Source organism: Pezoporus wallicus, unplaced genomic scaffold (assembly GCF_028554395.1).
Source record: "Pezoporus wallicus isolate ANWC-B61680 ecotype Strahan unplaced genomic scaffold, APGP_CSIRO_Pwel_v1 contig_2997, whole genome shotgun sequence".
NCBI lineage: Eukaryota > Metazoa > Chordata > Aves > Psittaciformes > Psittacidae > Pezoporus > Pezoporus wallicus.
The window spans coordinates 514,242-533,519 of record NW_026637066.1 but is presented as its reverse complement, the minus strand read 5'-3'; the positions used below and the strand labels follow the sequence as shown (position 1 = coordinate 533,519).

The 19,278-nt window shown below is 39.9% G+C and overlaps 1 protein-coding gene across 3 annotated transcripts in view; it reads left to right on the top strand.

Annotated features, from left to right (window-relative positions):
• The window catches only part of ITGA2 (integrin subunit alpha 2), a 71,098-nt gene that overhangs the window by 26,383 nt on the left and 25,437 nt on the right, over window positions 1–19,278 (top strand). For 2 of the 3 annotated variants that reach the window (XM_057403053.1, XM_057403054.1), the window contains 11 exons: window positions 2,945–3,054; window positions 4,178–4,269; window positions 7,938–8,052; window positions 8,466–8,593; window positions 9,719–9,867; window positions 10,830–10,980; window positions 11,248–11,413; window positions 13,509–13,582; window positions 14,927–15,065; window positions 16,912–17,057; window positions 17,753–17,896. In XM_057403053.1, the coding sequence (XP_057259036.1) occupies window positions 2,945–3,054; window positions 4,178–4,269; window positions 7,938–8,052; window positions 8,466–8,593; window positions 9,719–9,867; window positions 10,830–10,980; window positions 11,248–11,413; window positions 13,509–13,582; window positions 14,927–15,065; window positions 16,912–17,057; window positions 17,753–17,896 (1,414 nt within the window). Of the gene's footprint in view, window positions 1–2,944; window positions 3,055–4,177; window positions 4,270–7,937; window positions 8,053–8,465; window positions 8,594–9,079; window positions 9,173–9,718; window positions 9,868–10,829; window positions 10,981–11,247; window positions 11,414–13,508; window positions 13,583–14,926; window positions 15,066–16,911; window positions 17,058–17,752; window positions 17,897–19,278 lie in introns of those variants that run through there. The other variant, XM_057403055.1, reaches the window with a different exon arrangement.

Here is a 19,278-nt window from a genome sequence, read left to right as displayed (position 1 = left end):
GACAGAATCTGAAGTTACCCCGAGCAAGGCTTTAAGTGAAGTGGTGGACTTGGCAGTCCTGGGGTAGCAGTTGGACATTATAATCTCAAAGGTCTTTTCGAATCCAGCTGTTTCTATGAAGTAAACTAAAATATGCAACTAGCAGTATTTTCTTAGAGAAAGCTAAGACGGATGCAAACTCTTACTTGTGCTTCTAAAACTATGTGTTTTTATCAAAGCTATTTTATCCAAACTAATTATAAACTTGCAGCAGTAAAATCAGAGGACTCCTGAAAAGTTTGTATGATATGTAGCAATTGCTTTGAAACACAACAACGCGTTCTTTTAATAGTACAAGGTTCTTGCATTGGAATTACAGAATCACAGAATGGTTTAGATTGGAATGGACCTTATAGTTCATCCAGTTCCAATCCCATTCCATGGGCAGGGACACCTTCCACTAGACCAGGTTGCTCAAAGCCCCGTCCAGCCTGGCCTTGAACGCTGCCAGGGATGGGGCAAACACAACTTCTCTGGGCAACCTGTGCCAGGGACTTACCACCCTTACGGGAAAAAATTTCTTCCTGATACCTAATCTAAATCTACCCTCTCCCAGTTTAAAGCCATTCCCCCTTGTCCTGTCACCACCTGTCCCTGTACAAAGTCCCTCTTCAGCTTTCATAGAATCATAGAATAGTTAGGGTTGGAAAGGACCTTAAGATCAGCTAGTTCCAACTCCCCTGCCATGGGCAGGGACACCTCACACTAAACCATGTCACCCAAGGCTTCATCCAACCTGGCCTTGAACACCACCAGGGATGGAGCATTCACAACCTCCCTGGGCAACCCATTCCAGTGCCTCACCACCCTCACAGTAAATAACTTCTTCCTTATATCCAATCTAAACTTCCCCTGTTTAAGTTTTAACCCATTACCTCTTGTCCTATCACTACAGTCTCTAACGAAGAGTCCATCCCCAGCACCCTTATAGGCCCCCCTTCAGATACTGGAAGGCTGCTATGAGGTCTCCACGCAGCCTTCTCTTCTCCAGGCTGAAGAGCCCCAACTTTCTCAGCCTATCTTCATATGGGAAGTGCTCCAGTCCCCTGATCATCCTCGTGGCCCTTCTCTGGACTTGTTCCAACAGTTCCATGTCCTTTTTATGTTGAGGACACCAGAACTGCACACAATACTCCAAGTGAGGTCTCACGAGAGCAGAGTAGAGGGGCAGGATCACCTCCTTGGACCTGCTGGTCATGCTCCTTTTAATGCAGCCCAGGATACGGTTGCTTTCTGGGCTGCAAGCACACACTGCAGCCGCCTCATGTTCATTTTCTCATCGACCAACACCCCCAAGTCCTTCTCTGCAGGGCTGCTCTGAATCTCTTCTCTGCCCAACCTGTAGCTGTGCCTGGGATTGCTCTGACCCAGGTGTAGGACCTTGCACTTGTCATGGTTAAACTTCATCAGGTTGGTATCAGCCCACCGCACAAGCGTGTCAAGGTCCCTCTGGATGGCATTCCTTCCCTCCAGTGTATCAACCAAACCGCACAGCTTGGTGGCATCGGCAAACTTGCTGAGGGCGCACTCAATCCCACTGTCCATGTCAGCGACAAAGATGTTGAACAAGACTGGTCCCAACACCGATCTCTGAGGGACACCACTCGTTACTGGTCTCCAGCTGGACACTGAGCCATTGACCACAACTCTCTGTGTGCGGCCATCCAGCCAATTCTTTATCCACTGAGTGGTCCATCCATGAAATTGATGTCTCTGCAATTTAGAGACAAGGATGTCGTGTGGGACAGTGTCGAGTGCTTTGCACAAGTCCAGGTTTCTTGGCTTGTTATCTTGTAGCTACTTACTTAAAATTTCAGAGAACAACAATTTTGCTTTTAGCAACCTGTTGACCTACTAGAAAACACGTTTTCTTGTGATACTCCACGTTCTACACTGGAATCCCATTTCTTGTCCTCTTACTGTCCCATAAATGAATTAAGTATAACCATAGACTAATCTGTATGAAAGGAAAGCCATATTGCTGCTGGAGTGAAAACCCAGTCTCTGCTTTCTAATGAACTGTTTCACTTTTTTTTCCATATATCGTGAGATCATCTTCTTATGATAATGTTTTTCCTTACCCTTATTTCACTGGACATTAAACTGTATAATGAATTGTCTTTGCCAGCCCTTTGTGGCCCTATACTGTCTGCTGGTTTTACTCTCTCATAGACTTATGCTGAAAAATAGGTATTCAAGCAGTATTCCCAGCTTTGTGAAGGCTTTCAGGTAAAATTGAAGTGGTCTTGAGGAACAGATATTGGAGGGAAAACCTCATGGCAGACACAGAGTCTGAGAAAATGAATCACTTTGTATAGTAGGCACAAATTACCCTAAGTCTTAACTTTCTTGTTCAGGATTAAACACTTTGTGCAGCAGACTGTTACCACCTGCAGTGTTTTCTTTCTGACTCAGTGTGGTCAAGGTGTGTTAGTGCTCAAGCTCAGACATAAGCATTTGACTGCTGCTGAGCAGATCCTGCAGGAAATGCTTCTTATCGGCTAAAATAACAACTCAAAAGGACTAAGTTAACTATTAACTGGCGAGACAATTTTTTTTGTGTCTCAATCGCCAATGTATATATTTCAAAATTTATATGCATCTGTATGTATTGGTATCTTGGCTGTATTTCTTCTGACACTGTGACAGACTGTCACAGAAACAACAGTAAATGCATTTGAGGCAGCCTAACCCCCAGAGGCTCCTCCACCAAAGCTGTCCCTGCGGAATCCACTGTATTTACATCAAGTAAAGCTTCGGAGCAGCTCTGGAGGAGACTCTTGAGTGCTTTAGGTGCTACATCTGGTAAAAGCCTTTTTATCTGTTGCCTAAAGTGTGCTATGTAGTAGTGCTACTGAACTTTTCCAGTGTTACTAAAGACCTAACGAAGTTCCTGTTACTTTAGGTTGTTGGTTGGTTCACCCTGGAGTGGCTATCCCTCTAACAGAACTGGGGATATCTATGCATGTCCTGTTGGTACATCCAAAACCACATGTAAAAAACTGAATTTACAAGGTAAGTTGTAACAAATAATGCCTTGCTACAGTTGTTCAGTTTTTTTCTTGGTTTTATACCAGGCCTATCTATCTTGTTAAAAGTTTTAACTATCTCTCTGTTTGTATATGTGTGTGAATGCTTCAAGGACTCACTGCCAGCTGTAGGTGAGACCTGTGTGTATGCGAGCCAAAATTGGTGCCAGCTGCTGGAGTCAGGCTGGGCTATGCGTGTCCTGACCTCTGATCTCAGCACCAGATACTGCAGCAACTGGGGTCTTTAACCTCAAGCTATGGGCTGGGAACAGTATGTGTCCCAAAACCAGCTGATGGCAGAAGGACCAGGGCTCTGTGTCACGGAGGGCCCCATGCTGGCAGCTGGAGCAGAACCACGGATCACAGGCCAAGGGACTGGTGGGGGCTCTAGTGCAGTGACTGTCTGCATCTTCCCCAAACCTGGCATCTGTGTGTATGTGCACTAGCAAACTGCTCAGCTGGACCAGCCAACGGAGGGGCGCCTCAGGTCCAGGTATCATGCAGATGCGAGGTCCATGCTGGGATACCCAGGGGGAATTGCCAATGTGGATTGCGTGAGGGACGAGTGTGTGAGTGCACAGGAAGCCTTTTCTGCCTCTCTGTGTTTGCAAACTGGGCGTGAAATAGGATTCACTTTTGGATACAGTAAAAATACAGGGCAGCAGCGTGTGCTGCAATGCCTGTTTTATGTTTATATGTGGTGCAGATCATTTCTGTCCTCCACCACTCCTTCCACGTTTTTGTCTAAAGCCTGATACTGGATCGGAGGAGTCTGGTGTCCTGAGGAATGTAACAGTAGCTGCTCAGCTGCAGCAACTCAGCTAGTCAAAAATACACAAAAATACCATTTCTTCCTCCCTGTTGCTCTTGGCTCCCTCAAGTGCAGGTCCTCTAAATGGACATGCTGAATTCATGTCTATAGTTAACAGTTAGTAAATTTTTGATGAAGATTAGCTTTTGTTCCTTTCGTGTCAGAATCATAGGCAGCCATTTGGAAAAGGAATCTTAGATCCTGAGAAATCAAGATTTTGAAAATGAATTCTAACTTACTAAATTGCTTCTATATCTTATTTACTATTCTGTCATTACTTAATCTTTTTTTCTTTCAGCCCTAATAAATATTTCAAATGTGACTGAGATAAAGGAAGTCATGAACCTTGGGTTAACTCTGATACAGAACTCAAAAACCGGAGGATTTTTGGTATGTATCAAGGACATATGCAATACACACAGAAATTCCTGAGGACAATGAAGAGACTAGAATTCTCTGCATTTTTTTTTAATAAGTCCAAGTTGAATATATTTGATTATGCAGCATAGATTAGTACATATTTTGCATATTTTAAAATATTCCATCCTACTGTCATTACCTGTTTAAAAGTCAGGAAAATTATGGAATCTTCCCATCATTTATATAAATATCCTGTGGAAGGGCACATAACTAAAGACTCTGTAGTGAGTCAGACAACATAGGCAAGAATATTTCCACCATGTATCTAAGACAGTCTTGTATAGTTCTGGTTACACTTTCAAAAGACAGCATGGAGTCTGCCTCCCTCCATATGTGCTTGCACAGAGGCTGTTACCCTGAGATGTTAGCATTTCTAGTTCCATGGATCTGCAATATGTTTTATTTGGTTGGTAAGCTGGAGGATATACACAAAATATGTGTATGTTTTGCAAACCAGTCTCCTTGGGGCCTGTAAAACAGACTGCATAACTGAAAGGAGGTTGATGCCTTCTTAATAGTCTTTTTTACAATCCTAACCATAAGCATGAAAACTGTTGCAGTGTAAGTGTATTCCAGTTTGATGCATCATTGCAGTAATTAAGTGAAACAACAAATTGCAGGCAGAGGAACTCTGAGATTCACTTTCAGCTTCACATTTATGTGTTGCATCTTCCTAATAATTGCAAAAAATATTCAAATGTTTATTATTTTCATTACCACCTAGCTCAGTTCAGTGAAGTACTTAAGTCTAATTCCAACCTTTCCAGCAGCATTCTTGGAGTTAGTAAAGTTAATCAGAACTTCAAATACATCAAGTTTTCTTCTTGATGGTTTTTTTGAGAAGACGCTGATTAGAAAAGTCTTATTCTATCTCTTGGATAATACCTTTGGTTGCTGTTAATGCAGCCCTCCTATGCATACCCACTTTTAACCAGTATCAGTAATTGCAGTGATTTTAAATCACATCTCACGCAGGAAAACTTGTATTTTCTAATAGTACTTGAACTTCTCTCAGTTAGAAATAATTTCTGGATCCATACATTATTGATTGACTCTCCTTAAATTTCATAAAGTAACAAAAAATTGCGCTGAATGGTAAGACATGAACAGTTAGCCATGTCTTTGGCAACCGGAGCTCTTTTTGACATAAGGAAAACGGGGTACTAGACAGGTGCTTATTTGTGACTTAGCCTCAACAAATACCAAAAGCTCCAGGACTTGTTGTCTAATTCTTGCCACAACTAAGAGGAGACCGTCTGATTGTCGCTGCAGGCTGCTGTCAGCCGCAGCTTCTCTCTGAGACACAATCTCTGGCAGCTGGCCTCTGTGATGGACTCTTTGGTTTAGCTCAGAGCTTCTTCCCCCCCCCGCCCAGATTACTGTGCTGCTTCCTCCCGTGGCTGCTTTTCAGCCTCCATCTCAGCTTGCACATGTCTGTGCTGCATCCTTGCACTGCTTGGCTGGAGCATGACCCAGCCTGGCATGTCTGTGCTGTAGCTTGTGAGTCCTGCTGGTTCAGCTAATTTGATGCCATGTGATTGCTTCCCACAGGTATCCTAAGTACAGGGCAGCAATTTCCACATTACATTTTTCTGAGGCATGCTTAGTCCTGTTGGAAAGGTGCTTAAGAATTTCACTGATGGTTAACAATCTTCTTTCCAGATTTCTCATCTGTGTTTCTGTCAGTTTGGTTCTGGGGAAGTACTTTGTGTTTAGTTGAAAGGAACAGCTCCTGTCTCCTACATGTAAAATCTCCTTTCTGTATTTAACATGTGAAATCTCCTCTATGTATTTAATGCCCCACAATTGCTCGTTTGTCCTTTGATTTGCTAAATAAACACAAATTTTTGCCGTATTCCATATGAGTGTTTCTAGGGCACTATATAGTGTATTTTTAACTTCCCTGTCTCAGCTGCAGGTGCTTCTTTTCACGTATCTTTAGGCCATATTTGATTTGCATGCTCCCTGCAAGCTTACCTCACCCTGCAATCAGCCAGTGCCTGATCAGTCTGCTGTTCACTTTTCCACTCAGTGAGCAACTAGTTTATGTCAACATTTCTTAACATTAGTCCTTAAGGACACATCTATGCCCCTTTCTACTATTCCAGTTTTCAACTTCCTCGGTTCTTCGTATGTGATCTCCCAGGTTTCCCCTGTATCAATGTTGCGTCTTAAGTCTCTAACTGTTACAACACTAGAACATTTGAATGTGGGGTTTTTTGTTGTTTTTTTTAAGAACAGCGAAGTTTAGTAGAACATTTTAGAACATTTCTATTTTTTTATTAAAGATTAACATCATAATTTTGAGTTACCATTAATATAAAAGGAAACTAGAAATAGGCAAATGAGATTAATCTATAAAGAACTTTAAATTACAAAACAGCTTTAATTTAAAGATTAGTAGCACTCTTCCAGCTTCACAGTTACCAATATAGAAGTTTTATGTTACCTGTGTTACCGATATAGACATTTTGTACCTCTCACCTCTTCAAATACCTATCTTTTCCAGTAAAACTAATCATGCCCCATGTAGCAGCTAAAAAGAGCACTTATCTCAAGATCAGATTATGTAGATGTATTTCCTTTCTCTTGTAGAAAATCTGCCATCTTGTCAAATATGTTAAGGTAGTTTGATGTGGCCCACCACTGGTAAACCAATATGTGATTTTCAACTTACTTCTGCCTTTAATTTTCTTTTTTCAATATTCTTGAGAAAAGGGTAATAGTGCCATTCACTCTCTCTTCTCTTCCTAAATAGAGATGGTGCATTTTCTGTTCCTAACATCTTTTTTATTCAAAAAGAAAATCCCTCCTGGTCCCCCAAATATCCTCATTAAAAAAATACTGTCTCAGTGTCCATCTTCTTTATCTAGGTACTTTTGCACCTATCCTTCTAATATCAGAGGTGTGGCTGTCATGCAGCCAGTTTCTTTTTACAGAGATTATTTGCAGCAAAGAAGCAAGATTATTTTCCCTGAAAGGCAGTGAAATATGTAGCTGAGGGCTAAATGGGACAGTGCATAACGTGTGGCTGCACCCTCCCTTGAGACGATGAAAACATTTAGGTTGTAACTATTTTCACAAAGTGAATTTCCCTTGGGAACAAGGCTTCTCAAACTAATATATGTGTGTGTGCTCACTGATCACTAAACCCTTCAGTCTGCTCGCACTGTTGGAGGTAATCGGATTTACCGAGAGAAAAACAAGAAAACCTCTTGCATCTTCGCAGCGTCCTGCATGCTCGTGGGTCTGGTGCCACCTCCTGGTTAGTAGAAGAACTCCTCTGCAAATGTGCTAATACCAACCCAAGATTTAAACTACAGCTTGTAGAGCAGGTGGCTTCAAGCAGCGCCGATTGCTTGCAGACCAAGTCACACTCCCTAGTTGTTAGAATTGTGCATAGTCTGGAGGGACCAGCTTGCAGAAGGAGGCACTAAGATGATCATGAATAGAATATCCATTCAGTGAGAAAGCCTGTGAGAGTGATACGCTGTGATTGCAAGGGATTTTGCTTGATTACCCAAGAGGGCTCCTCTGATCCTATATGGCTGTAGTTCTGCTTATTGTGCTTTTCTGTACAGGTGAAGTAAGACAAATATTTGTCATTTTTATAGTTTCTTTTTGTTGTTACTTTTAAGACTTGTGGTCCTTTGTGGGCACAGCAGTGTGGAAGCCAATACTATGCAACAGGAGTCTGTTCTGAAATCAATCCAAGTTTCCAGCTCCTACGAAGCTTTACTCCTGCTATTCAAAGTAAGACAACATGTGCAAAACAGATTCTATTAAAAAGGCATATCAAACAAAATCAAGATATGTTCTGTCAGGGACTACTAATTTGTGGGGGTTTTGGGGTTTTGGTTTTTGTTTTGTTTTGTTTTGTTTTTTAAAATATATGTGCAAGTAGCAAAGTCCTGTGATTCACATGTAAGGACTTACAAATTGTGACCCAATGCCAGTATAAATATGGACTCACTCCTCTGAATTAAGAGGCACAGCACCACTGCAGGCTCAAAATCTGCATATGCTTCTGTTGAGTCCTCATTCTGGGGAAAAGCTTCCTGATCTGAAGTGTTGCCTGTGTGAGACCTAGTTGTGCACCTCTGAACTTAGACAAAGAATTGTATTGAGACTGAAAGTGTATTTAATGTCCGCTTTTTATTTTTTAGAGTGTTCCTCCCTTATAGACATCGTGGTGGTTTGTGATGAGTCAAACAGCATTTATCCCTGGGATGCAGTGCGGGCATTTTTGAAAAAGTTTGTACAAGGCTTAGACATAGGCCTTAACAAAACCCAGGTAAGTCACAGACCTCTTAGAGAGAGACCAAAAAACAAAAAGACAATGGGTTTTGCTAGCAAATGTAAAGGAAACCAAGTGTACTACAGTACTCCCTCAAAGCCACAGGTTATGCTGTTTCCTTACCTTTCAGTATTGTTATTTCACAGCTAACCTGTTTCGAAAGGGATTAGTAACTTGATTGAAACATAAACCAACTTAAATAAAAGTCTAAGTTATAGCTAGGGGAGTCAGATCTCTTTCATTCCTTATGTGTGAAAGTAATTAAAATACAGTCTGTGTGCATGTGGTGAAAGTAGAATAGATTTTTTGCAGGTTTTTCATATGGGTCTTACTTTCAACTGCTGCATCTTTAAAATAGTTTTTCCTGCTTGGTTACTCTCTGACCTTTGTGTTCTTTTTTCTTTTAATTTGATGATGGTAAGGAAAATTTTACTACTTGCTTTTTTTTTTTGTTTTAAACATTTTCTGTCTTTGCAGTTATCCATTTTCCATAAACAGTTCTGGGAACAAAGACTGGGGCACTGGAAATCTCTCTCCCAAAGGCTGCCTTCTTCCTTGGGCTAGTTTGGAAGTGAGGTGCTTAAAAGCTAGGCTTCCTGCTCAGTCCTTTCTGAACCTCACCTTTAGCATTGTCTCTTTTTTTTCTTTCATATTAAATGCACTTAGCTTATGTCTTTAGCTTCACCTCTATTAAAAATAAATAGGGTTTACAGTGCTGTCAAGTAACTAACCTTTAGGATTTTCTTAGAAGAGATCAGATTGAGGTGCTGTCAGCTTGTAGAATTTTTGTTATTTTCTCATTTTTCCCAGAGCTCTTCATACTGTCGCTATCCATCAGCTCTTCCAGAAGTAACCAAGCAAACATTTAATGCCTACTATTTCAGATTGTTTGCATTAACGTAATGTAGTCCATAATAAATGACATAAGGTGCAAGAGCATTATAGCTTTCTTCGCTTTCCAAACCTGTTAATATTAATTGGTTTTATATGCGTTGGAAGGAAATTATAACCCCATCCCATGTGTTCTGCAGATCTTTTACTCCAACATGATAGATAAATAAGTGTCATGATTATATGTAAATGTAATGCATGATGATCTAACATAATTTCTTTATTGCATAGGTGGGTTTAATTCAGTATGCTAATAATCCCCGTGTGGTGTTCAACTTGAGTACATATGAAACAAAGGATCAGGTTGTTAAAGCAATGGCGAGAACGTATCAGAAGGGAGGAGATCTCACTAATACTTTCAAAGCCATTGACTATGCAAGGTAAAACATACTGATGATTACTGTGCAACTGTTGTAACTTATCTTACAAGACAATGAGCATATCCTGAATTTCATTCCCACTGGGAGTGCATATCCTTGGAGCCTCTGAGGAGGTTCTCAGCACCAGGCAGAATCATTAAGGTACATTTAGAGTGCCACATGCAAAACAGTAGAAGGATAAGTAAACTAAATTTGCTCAAAACTATTGGGTTAAACCCTACACTAAAGTAGTTCTGGTACTGAACAGAATTGTTTGAGGTGTCACAGATGTCTAAATACAACAGTTCATTGAACACTGTGGACAAGCTTTTAGGAAAGATACAAAACCATTAAAAGAAATAAAAGGTTTATCTAGGGATTCAGTGGGACCACTAACATTGGTGTTCTGTTGTCAGTTTGTCATTGCAGCACCAGCAGCATGCAAAATGTGCTGTGCCAGAATACGTATACAAACCAGGTCTGTTTCTCAGTAGGAAGATGCTGTTTTGCAGGACAGAACTCTAGGCCAAAATACGTAATGAATCAAATGGCCTTGAAAAATTTGTTTGGGAACATACTCAGTCTTCAGTGGAGTTGATGTTTGCAGTAGTATTGAGGAACCTTTTATTAATACTCTTCTTATATTTGAACTTGGTGGACCCAATTCCTGGCTACTCTGGTGTTATAAAACATTAATAGCTCTGACAAAAAAAAAACACCCTTTGTTACTTAGAAGCACTTGTGCAGAAAAAATATTATTTTCCCTGGCATGTGCATTTTTATCAGAAATAATGCCCAATCCTAATTGGATTTTTCTCTACTTCTTTGATTACATTTCTGATGTAATTCAATTACAGGAATTCTTGTTGCAGATTGTTAATTTACAAATTAAAAAGTCAGTGATGGACACATTCATTATAGTATATATACTGAATTCTCTCCATTATAAATTGACATGTGATGAATCCAATATTTTGTAACAGACAGCATGCCTTCTCACCTGAATCAGGAGGACGTCCAACAGCCACAAAAGTAATGGTTGTTGTGACCGATGGTGAATCACATGATGGCTCCAACTTGAAAGCAGTGATAGGTAAATGCAACGAAGACAACATAACCAGATTTGGCATTGCTGTAAGTAATACTATAATTATATATATTATTGCAGTTTTTGAAAGATTATTTTGTTGTATATGTATGAAAGTACACATGCTATATAGAAGTTGTATATAATGCACACATTATTGCAGTGATGACACTGAAACTAAGTTAGCATCAATCTCCATGAACTAGCAAAATACTGGTTGTCTTCAACTGATGAAAAAGTAAAAAAAAAAAAAAAATTGGAGTTAACACCATGATTTCCTTCACTCTTCTTTCTGTTTTCTTTTTTTACCCAAGGTTTTGGGATACTTAATCAGGCATGAGCTTGATACTAAAAACTTAATTAAAGAAATCAAAGGAATTGCTAGTTATCCAACAGACAAGTATTTCTTTAATGTGTCATCTGAGGCTGCACTACTGGAAGAAGCAGGAACACTTGGAGAGCGCATTTTTAGTATAGAAGGTAAATACTTCTCAATGTCTCTGAAATTTTCCCAGCTGATGAGCTAAAGATTTTATTTAGCTCACCTCAGTGTAGTACTGTGAAAGCAAGGGACACCTGGAACTGCAGGCTTATCCCTGCTCCCCAGGAGGGCTCTGGTTTGTGCAGGTGTTCCCCCAGCTATCCCACCCCTAATAAGCATGAGCTTCAAGTTAGTTTCTGCAGTTTGTGGAAAATACTCTGCAGTTGATGAAAACTTCAGTCATGGGCTTCAGGGATCCATTGTGGGCTTGTCCATATGGCTCCAAATGTATTCAGAGCTATTACCACTGGAGGAATAAAGGTAACTTTATGCCTGTCAGATTGACCTGTGTGAATTAAAGCAAGTGTAAACTTAAAACACAAATCAGAAGACTAGGTGTACTGTTTGGAGGAAGGTGCTGTAGAAGTGACTAAGAGACACTTTGTCACCCCTAAACTCAGCTTTTTTAATGTCAAATTTAGACCTTCCTTGAGAGACCTGTGAGCTGCTCTCAATCTTCCCTAAGGAGCTTTTCCTGGCTGCAACCTTCCTGTGCTCAGGATAAAATCTTCCCTTCTTTCACCTCTGTCCTTTACCAGGCTTATGATGCATATCACAGAATAGTTAGGGTTGGAAAGGACCTTAAGATGATCTACTTCCAACCCCTCTGCCATGGGCAGGGACACCTTACAGTAAACCATCTCACCCAAGGCCTCGTCCAACCTGGTCTTGAACACTGCCAGGGATGGAGCATTCACAACCTCCCTGGGCAGCCCATTCCAGTGCCTCACCACCCTCACAGTAAAGAACTTCTTCCTTATATCCAGTCTAAACTTCCCCTGTTTAAGTTTTAACCCGTTACTCTTGTCCTGTCACTACAGTCTCTAATGAAGAGTCCCTCCCCAGCATCCTTATAACACCCCTTCAGATACTGGAAGGCTGCTATGCGGTCTCCACACAGCTTTCTGGAGGGTGTTCAGCCTGGAGAACCAGGCTGAACAGCCCCAACTTTCTCAGCCTGTCCTCATACGGGAGGTGCTCCAGTCCCCTGATCATCCTCGTGGCCCTTCTCTGGACTTGTTCCAACAGTTCCATGTGCTTTTTATGTTGAGGACACCAGAACTGCACACAACACTCCAGGTGAAGTCTCACAAGAGCAGAGTAAAGGGGCAGGATCACCTCCTTCGACCTGCTGGTCACGCTCCTTTTGATGCAGCCCAGGATACGGTTGGTTTTCTGGGCTGCAAGCACACACTGATGGCTCATGTTCATTTTCTCATCAACCAGCACCCCCAAGTCCTTCTCTGCAGGGCTGCTCTGAATCTCTTCTCTGCCCAACCTGTAGCTGTGCCTGGGATTGCTCCAACCCAGGTGTAGGACCTTGCACTTGGCATGGTTAAACTTCATCAGGTTGGCATCAGCCCACCTCACAAGCGTGTCAAGGTCCCTCTGGATGGCATTCCTTCCCTCCAGCGTATCAACCGAACCACAGAGCTTGGTGTCATCTGCAAACTTGCTGAGGGCGCACTCAATGAAGTCAAAGGAGTTTGACCTCCTCCTCTTGAGTTTTGCTGAGTACTCCCATTGAATTCCCTTTACTTGAGGCTCATCTGTCTGGTTTAGGAAATATTCCCGGATGTCATAGGATTTTTCAAGACAATTACAACAGGTTTTTATAAGTTTTATATGACAATAATAATTCATACTCTGTTTGAAAGTCATGAATATACCAGTTATTAAAGCTGCTAATTTCAGTGTATTATTAGTGCTTCCTGGGAAACAGAGAGGTTATCTACAGTGACAAGACTGTGCAAGCAGATTCAAGGCATCTTTATCATGGTCTTCTGCCTTTTTTGGAAGGGACTCATAGTATTGTGGTTGTATCTTATTAATTAATTTAAATTCTCCAAATATTCTACAGTTTATCAGGTCTCACATTTCTGTTGTTTGTAAGCATTGGAAATATTTTATCAAAATTGGTGGATTTGGAAAAAAAAATAATGTACAGCAGTATGTAGCTGTACTGAGGCAGCAAGATTGGTTCTCTTGTCTGGTTCTACAGGGTTAACGATACATGAATATCTGTTTTACCAGGTACAGATCAAGGTGATACATTCCAAATGGAAATGTCACAGGTGGGGTTCAGTGCATATTACTCACAAAATCAGGTATGTGATTTTAATTATTTAATGATAAAGTGTGATGTAATTATCTCGACATGAATGTTTAGAAGTGCAACAAAACAAGACACAAAAACCATTCTGACTAATGTTTTTGCAAGCAGAGGAATGTCAAATTATCATCTTTTCTTTTAATTGTATACCACAAAAATTACTTCTAGTAGCTTGTATATCTCTAAAATTTAAAAAATTACGTTAACTTGTCAACTTGAGTGTTTCTTTTATGCAATGATTTTGAGAGGTGTTAATCCAGTGATTTCAGTGATTTCTGATTTCATGTAGCATGAAAAATTCAGTTTCCCCAAGTTAATAGTTTGCAGTTGAGTAACTCATAGAAATTGAAACCATATTTTAAAGCTGGTATATTTCTAGGCAGTCACCAAGATATAGATAAATCAAGTCTGAAAAGAATTTGCCTAATATTTATAAAGTTAATAAGTTCTTAAAAGAATATTTTACTTAGAATAGTAAAGCAGATATATTTTTCATGCTAATAAATTTTAAGATTATCTTGACCAAGTAGGTCCTCTTTGTAAAATTCTAGTGTTGTTCAAACAGCTTTCAACTGAAAATACAGGGAGGTTGTTTCTTTCTTGTATCGCTGTATTTGCACAAATTAAAGTTTTAATTTACCAAGCATTTGATGGTAGGAAATGGCAAAAATTAAGACAGATATGGGAGTTTCTTCAGAAAAATTATATATCCTATTTTCATTGCAGTTTGCTATAGCGACCTCTCAGTTCAGTGAAGAATTTTAATAATATGAAAAATCTAGACTATGTTTCTTTTCCATGTACAAGTCGAAGTGTTTCTGTATGAAGTATTCTGAATAAGAAGCCATAGTAATTTGGATTTTATCTTTAAGCATTCTCTCAAGGACATCTCCTTACTTAAGGAATTAAATTTTGTATCTTTTTCCATCAGCTTTTGTGTCCTGTCATTGGCACTGTTGTTGACAAAAAGGGGGGGTTTGCTTTTTCTTACAGTTTTGTTTTTGTGATCCTCAGTCTCCTGAAGATCATGAGTGAATAAAGCAAGATCAACATCAAGGTGGACATGTTTAGAAAATTATCAGTGTTTAAATAAACCCATTTCATCTTGAGTTGGAGTGCCATGGGAGCTAAAGCAGTCACTTACCTTCTTGCAGTAGAGGGGTGATAAATTAATGCATGTGAGTTGTAACAATAAGCAGCTCCAGTAACCTGCTTCCATTAGATGGTAAATCACTGCCTTAAACACAGCAATGTAGGAAATTATGCATAATGACTTCAGCTTTGCTAAAACTTTTTCTAAAATAGGTAGTTCTAAAATGTTGATTTTTATTTTTTAAAGGATGTTCTGCTGCTGGGCGCCGTTGGGGCCTATGACTGGAGTGGAACAGTAGTACAGGAGTCTTCAGAGATAGTCACCACCTTTCCAAGCCACGTGTTTGAGAAGATCCTACAGGACAGAAATCATAGTTCTTACCTAGGTAAGGAGCTGAAATACAAATCTGGACACGTATCAAACCTTCATTGAGATTCTGAATAACTTAGAAAATTCTGCTCTAGCCAGATTCCTGTTAAGAACTGATTTCAGAATTAACTGAATTGACTTGCTGTTGTTTCATCTGTTCTTATGCTTTTCTTGGCCTTATCCAATTCAGTTTAGTTTCAGGAGTATTGCTGCAGATTAATAGAGGTCTCATTTACAAGGCCCATATGTTTTCTGACATGTGTTTTTGTGACCCAGTAAAGCCAGTCAGTTTGTCTTCTCAGATCATTGAAATGTTTTCTGCAAACCTATAATGTGCCTGCTCTGGTGATTTATCCCTGAATAATGCTGCTACATTAAGCACATATGACTAACTTATCCTTCATGTTATTTAATGAGATGCTATTCTTGCAAATAACATGCTGTTTTCCCTATGGCTTAGCATTACTTGTATCCAGCATAATGAATAAATCTAAATGTAAACTAATGAGCAGTTGCTCTTCTGCCTGTCTGATCTCCTCAGAATTTCTATTCCTCCCTTTTTCTGGAGTAATTTTTAAAAGATAAGGTAATTTCCTTCCATCACGTCTCCACAAGGAACTTTTAGAATACTGGCCTTAATATTTTTGAAGCAAACAATGCAGTTGTCTTTTCTATCTCTTCATTTTCCTTCTAACCTCCTTCTATCCCCAGCCAAGAGCTCTCCATACCAGGTCTCTCTCGCGAGCTTGGGGAAGCCCCTTCTAAATCATAGAATCATAGAATGATTTGGGTTGGAAAGGATCTTAAGAGATCATCTAGTTCCAACCCCTCTGCCATGGGGAGGGACACCTTCCATTAGGGGAGCTACCATATCACAGCTTGCTAGATTAGCCCCTGTTCTGTACTGAACCCTCACACTTGAAATGGCTGTATGCTGTCTTACTTAGGAGCATGTGGCCTTATCTTTCAGAATAAAATCTTGTCCTGTTATTGCTTGTTGAACTTCAAGTTTCCAGTGGTGTTCTTTCCCTAGAAAAACGGTGAACACACACCTGAATTAGGCTGGTATATGTAATGATGAAAACATAATCCTTTTAGACTGTGGTTCTCACATTGTCTGGTAGTTTACTAAAGACCTGCACATTCTGCCCAATTACTGGGATTTTGTTATTCAGTTTATAGTCTTTATAAAGGATGAATTTGTTTTCTTCTGTTAAAATAAATTTGCTGTAATTAAACCACAGAAATGCAAAATATGTACTAATGCTAGATTTATAGTGCTAATACATGTTTAAAATATTTGCAGGTATTAGAAGTTTCCTGAAAGCAAATAATGTTAGAATAATGGGAACGAGGATTAAAATGTTCAAAGAACTTCAATCAAACTAAGCCCTTCAGCTGACAAGTACTAATATAGCATGTTCTATTCAGCCAAAGCATTGGGCTGTGGTTTGGTGAGCTGTGGGAAACTGCACTGCAAGCTTTGCAGAAGCTAGGTGTTCCTCCCTACTTTGAAGGCTGGCCCAAATGTTCATCTCATATTTCTTCTTTTTTTCTTCATTCTTTGCACTCTTTTTCCTACCTCCTTCACAACCATGACATTTTTGTGGTCTGTGTAGGCTAAACTATTGTCCATGCTATTCTGCAAACCTGTTTCAACTTGATCTGTGTGTCATTGTTCTTTCCAGAAGACTATTGCAAATTTGATGCATATGTGACAGCTTCACTTCTTGTCTGGAAGCATCAGTCTCTTTGACTTAACATACCAGATTGACTCATCCTCTGCACCTTTATGGATAACCAACTGACAGCTTCTAGTTAACGGTCTCCTACACATGTTAAATGTTGGCTTCTTTCCCTAGGTTATTCTGTTGCTGTTCTCTCAACTCAGAGCTCCGCCTATTTTGTTGCTGGTGCTCCAAGATCCAACTACACTGGCAGAATAGTGATTTATGATGTTGACAGTGATGGTAATATCACAATTGTGCAGTCCCAGAGAGGCGAGCAGGCAAGTGTATTTTGGTCATGAATGCGGATTTTGGCAAGCATCTGTTCTTATTGACACAGCAGTAAACTGCAATTTGTTTTGAAAATTCCTTTCTTGCAATGCATTTAGAATCCACTTGAACTTTTTTCTGCCTCTAGACTATTTCAATGAAGTTAACTGTAATTCTTAAACAGTATTTTAGGAAGACATCCAGTTAGTGGTAAAAGATAATGTACAAAGCTGCTTAATGTCTTATTTGTCAACACTTCTGATTGGGAGAGGCTCAGTGAGCTCCACTTGGCCCAAGAAGTTGTGAAATAGATGACATCAAAAGAGAGATTTAGAAACTCATTCTCTTTTTCTCCATCTGGAAAATAGCAGTGATTTTACATTATTTTGGTTTTGTACGTTTGTAAGACAACCAGAAATCAGGTTGTTTCGTGCACACAGTTTAATATAAAAAACCCATACTTCCCATAGCTTGTTCTCTGTTTACGTTCTTATTGCCGAGTAGTAAAGCCGTAGCAGCCACTACTGGGCAGAAACAGTGGACACATTATAAGGATATGGTTCTTCAAACACTGAAGTATGTTATATAGTAATTTCATTCCAATGGGTAGGTTCACTCATTAGTATTGGACTATTTCTGAGTGTAAATTTTTTGAGTAAGGTGTTAAAACATTATGCTTTTCAAAATCTCTTACTACTGATTTCAGATTGGCTCCTACTTTGGCAGTGTAGTGTGTTCAGTGGACGTTAACAGGGATTCTGTGACAGATGTGCTGCTTGTGGGTGCACCAATGTTTATGAATGACCTGAAGAAAGAGGAAGGGAGAGTATACATGTTTTCCATCACAAAGGTAAGAATGGCACTGTAGCAAAGCTGGCATAAGCATCTTGCCTCTCCATCCATGATAAGTGCTGATACGTAGCTGGAGGGATTTACTGCTTTTCCCTGGACTACAGTTTTATCAAGGAAAAAGCGGTCCAAATTGCCACAGTACTTAGTGGCAATATCTATTCTGTTAAATCAGAGCGTGAGCGGAAGGGTGATCTGCACTGCAGTTACATGTTGCAGAAGACTGGCTCAAGCTGGCATTGCTTCGGACTAGCTTCTTCCAAAGCAGACTGGCCACGTGCATGCTAAAGCCTCTTCAGGGCCTAAGTCGCTATTTACTGTATCTTTTTCAAAGCATTAGAAATACTGTGAGTGGTAGTTTTGTAACGAGAAAGGAGCACGTGCTTTTCCCAAGCTGTGGCACAAGGGCAGGGTTAAATTGTGCCAAGACTGCCTGGTTAGAGGACTGTGGATGGAGCCCTTTCAGTGCGATCTTGCCTATTCTGCTTTCAGGAGCAGCTGCAGACTTTCCCCAGAACTGTTTGCGCACATAATCTGGAAATAAACCAGCTGGCACAGGCCAAAATGGAGTCAATAAGCAAGTTAGTAGCTAATCACTACTAGTGACCAGGGGGCTGCTGTTCTAGGTGGCTTCCTGGTCCTGATTTTAGGTGCTGTGGAAGGCACTGTACACAAACACAAGATTGACCATTTCTCTGAAAAACTTAGCTCAAGCTTTTTGCTAATTAATCATTTTCCATTTGACTTTGGCAAATCTGTTTAACACCTAACAGTATTCCCCAAACAGTTCTAATAAATGCTCTTTTGCCAGCTTCTGTATTGTTTGTAGACTTTCACACTGGATGGTTGCTATTACTCATGTTGTCTCCTTTGTTCAGTGTTATTTGTCTGATGCTTGACTGACTGTATTTTTTTATTCAGACCTGTACTGTTTTCAGAATATCTGTACTAATAGTCCTCAAGCCTCTGGTACTTTTGAACAGTCTTTCAAGCAATCACTGGACATCTGGATATCAAAGTAAATTAATACCCATCATCCATCAGAGAAAACAGAACATGGTCTTTTTAACTAGGTAGATCATAATCAAATGAATAGAGAAGGACCATCCTCTTCAGCAGCATCTCACAGAGCCACAGGAAACTGTATATGCTAAAGAAACTTCAGGGTAGATGGAGGTGCTGGAAGTGGTGCTGCTGGCAGTTGATGTTGGTCTTTGACTGTGGAATTAGACACAAAATGGGGAAGAAAGATGAAAGGGTTTTTTTTCCATGTTTTGAAACTGAATAAATGGGAAGACTATCCTTACAACTTTTAGTCTTTGTCAAAAATAAGGTTTAAGATTATTTAAAAGTATAATGAAAAAAATATTATTTTATTATTTT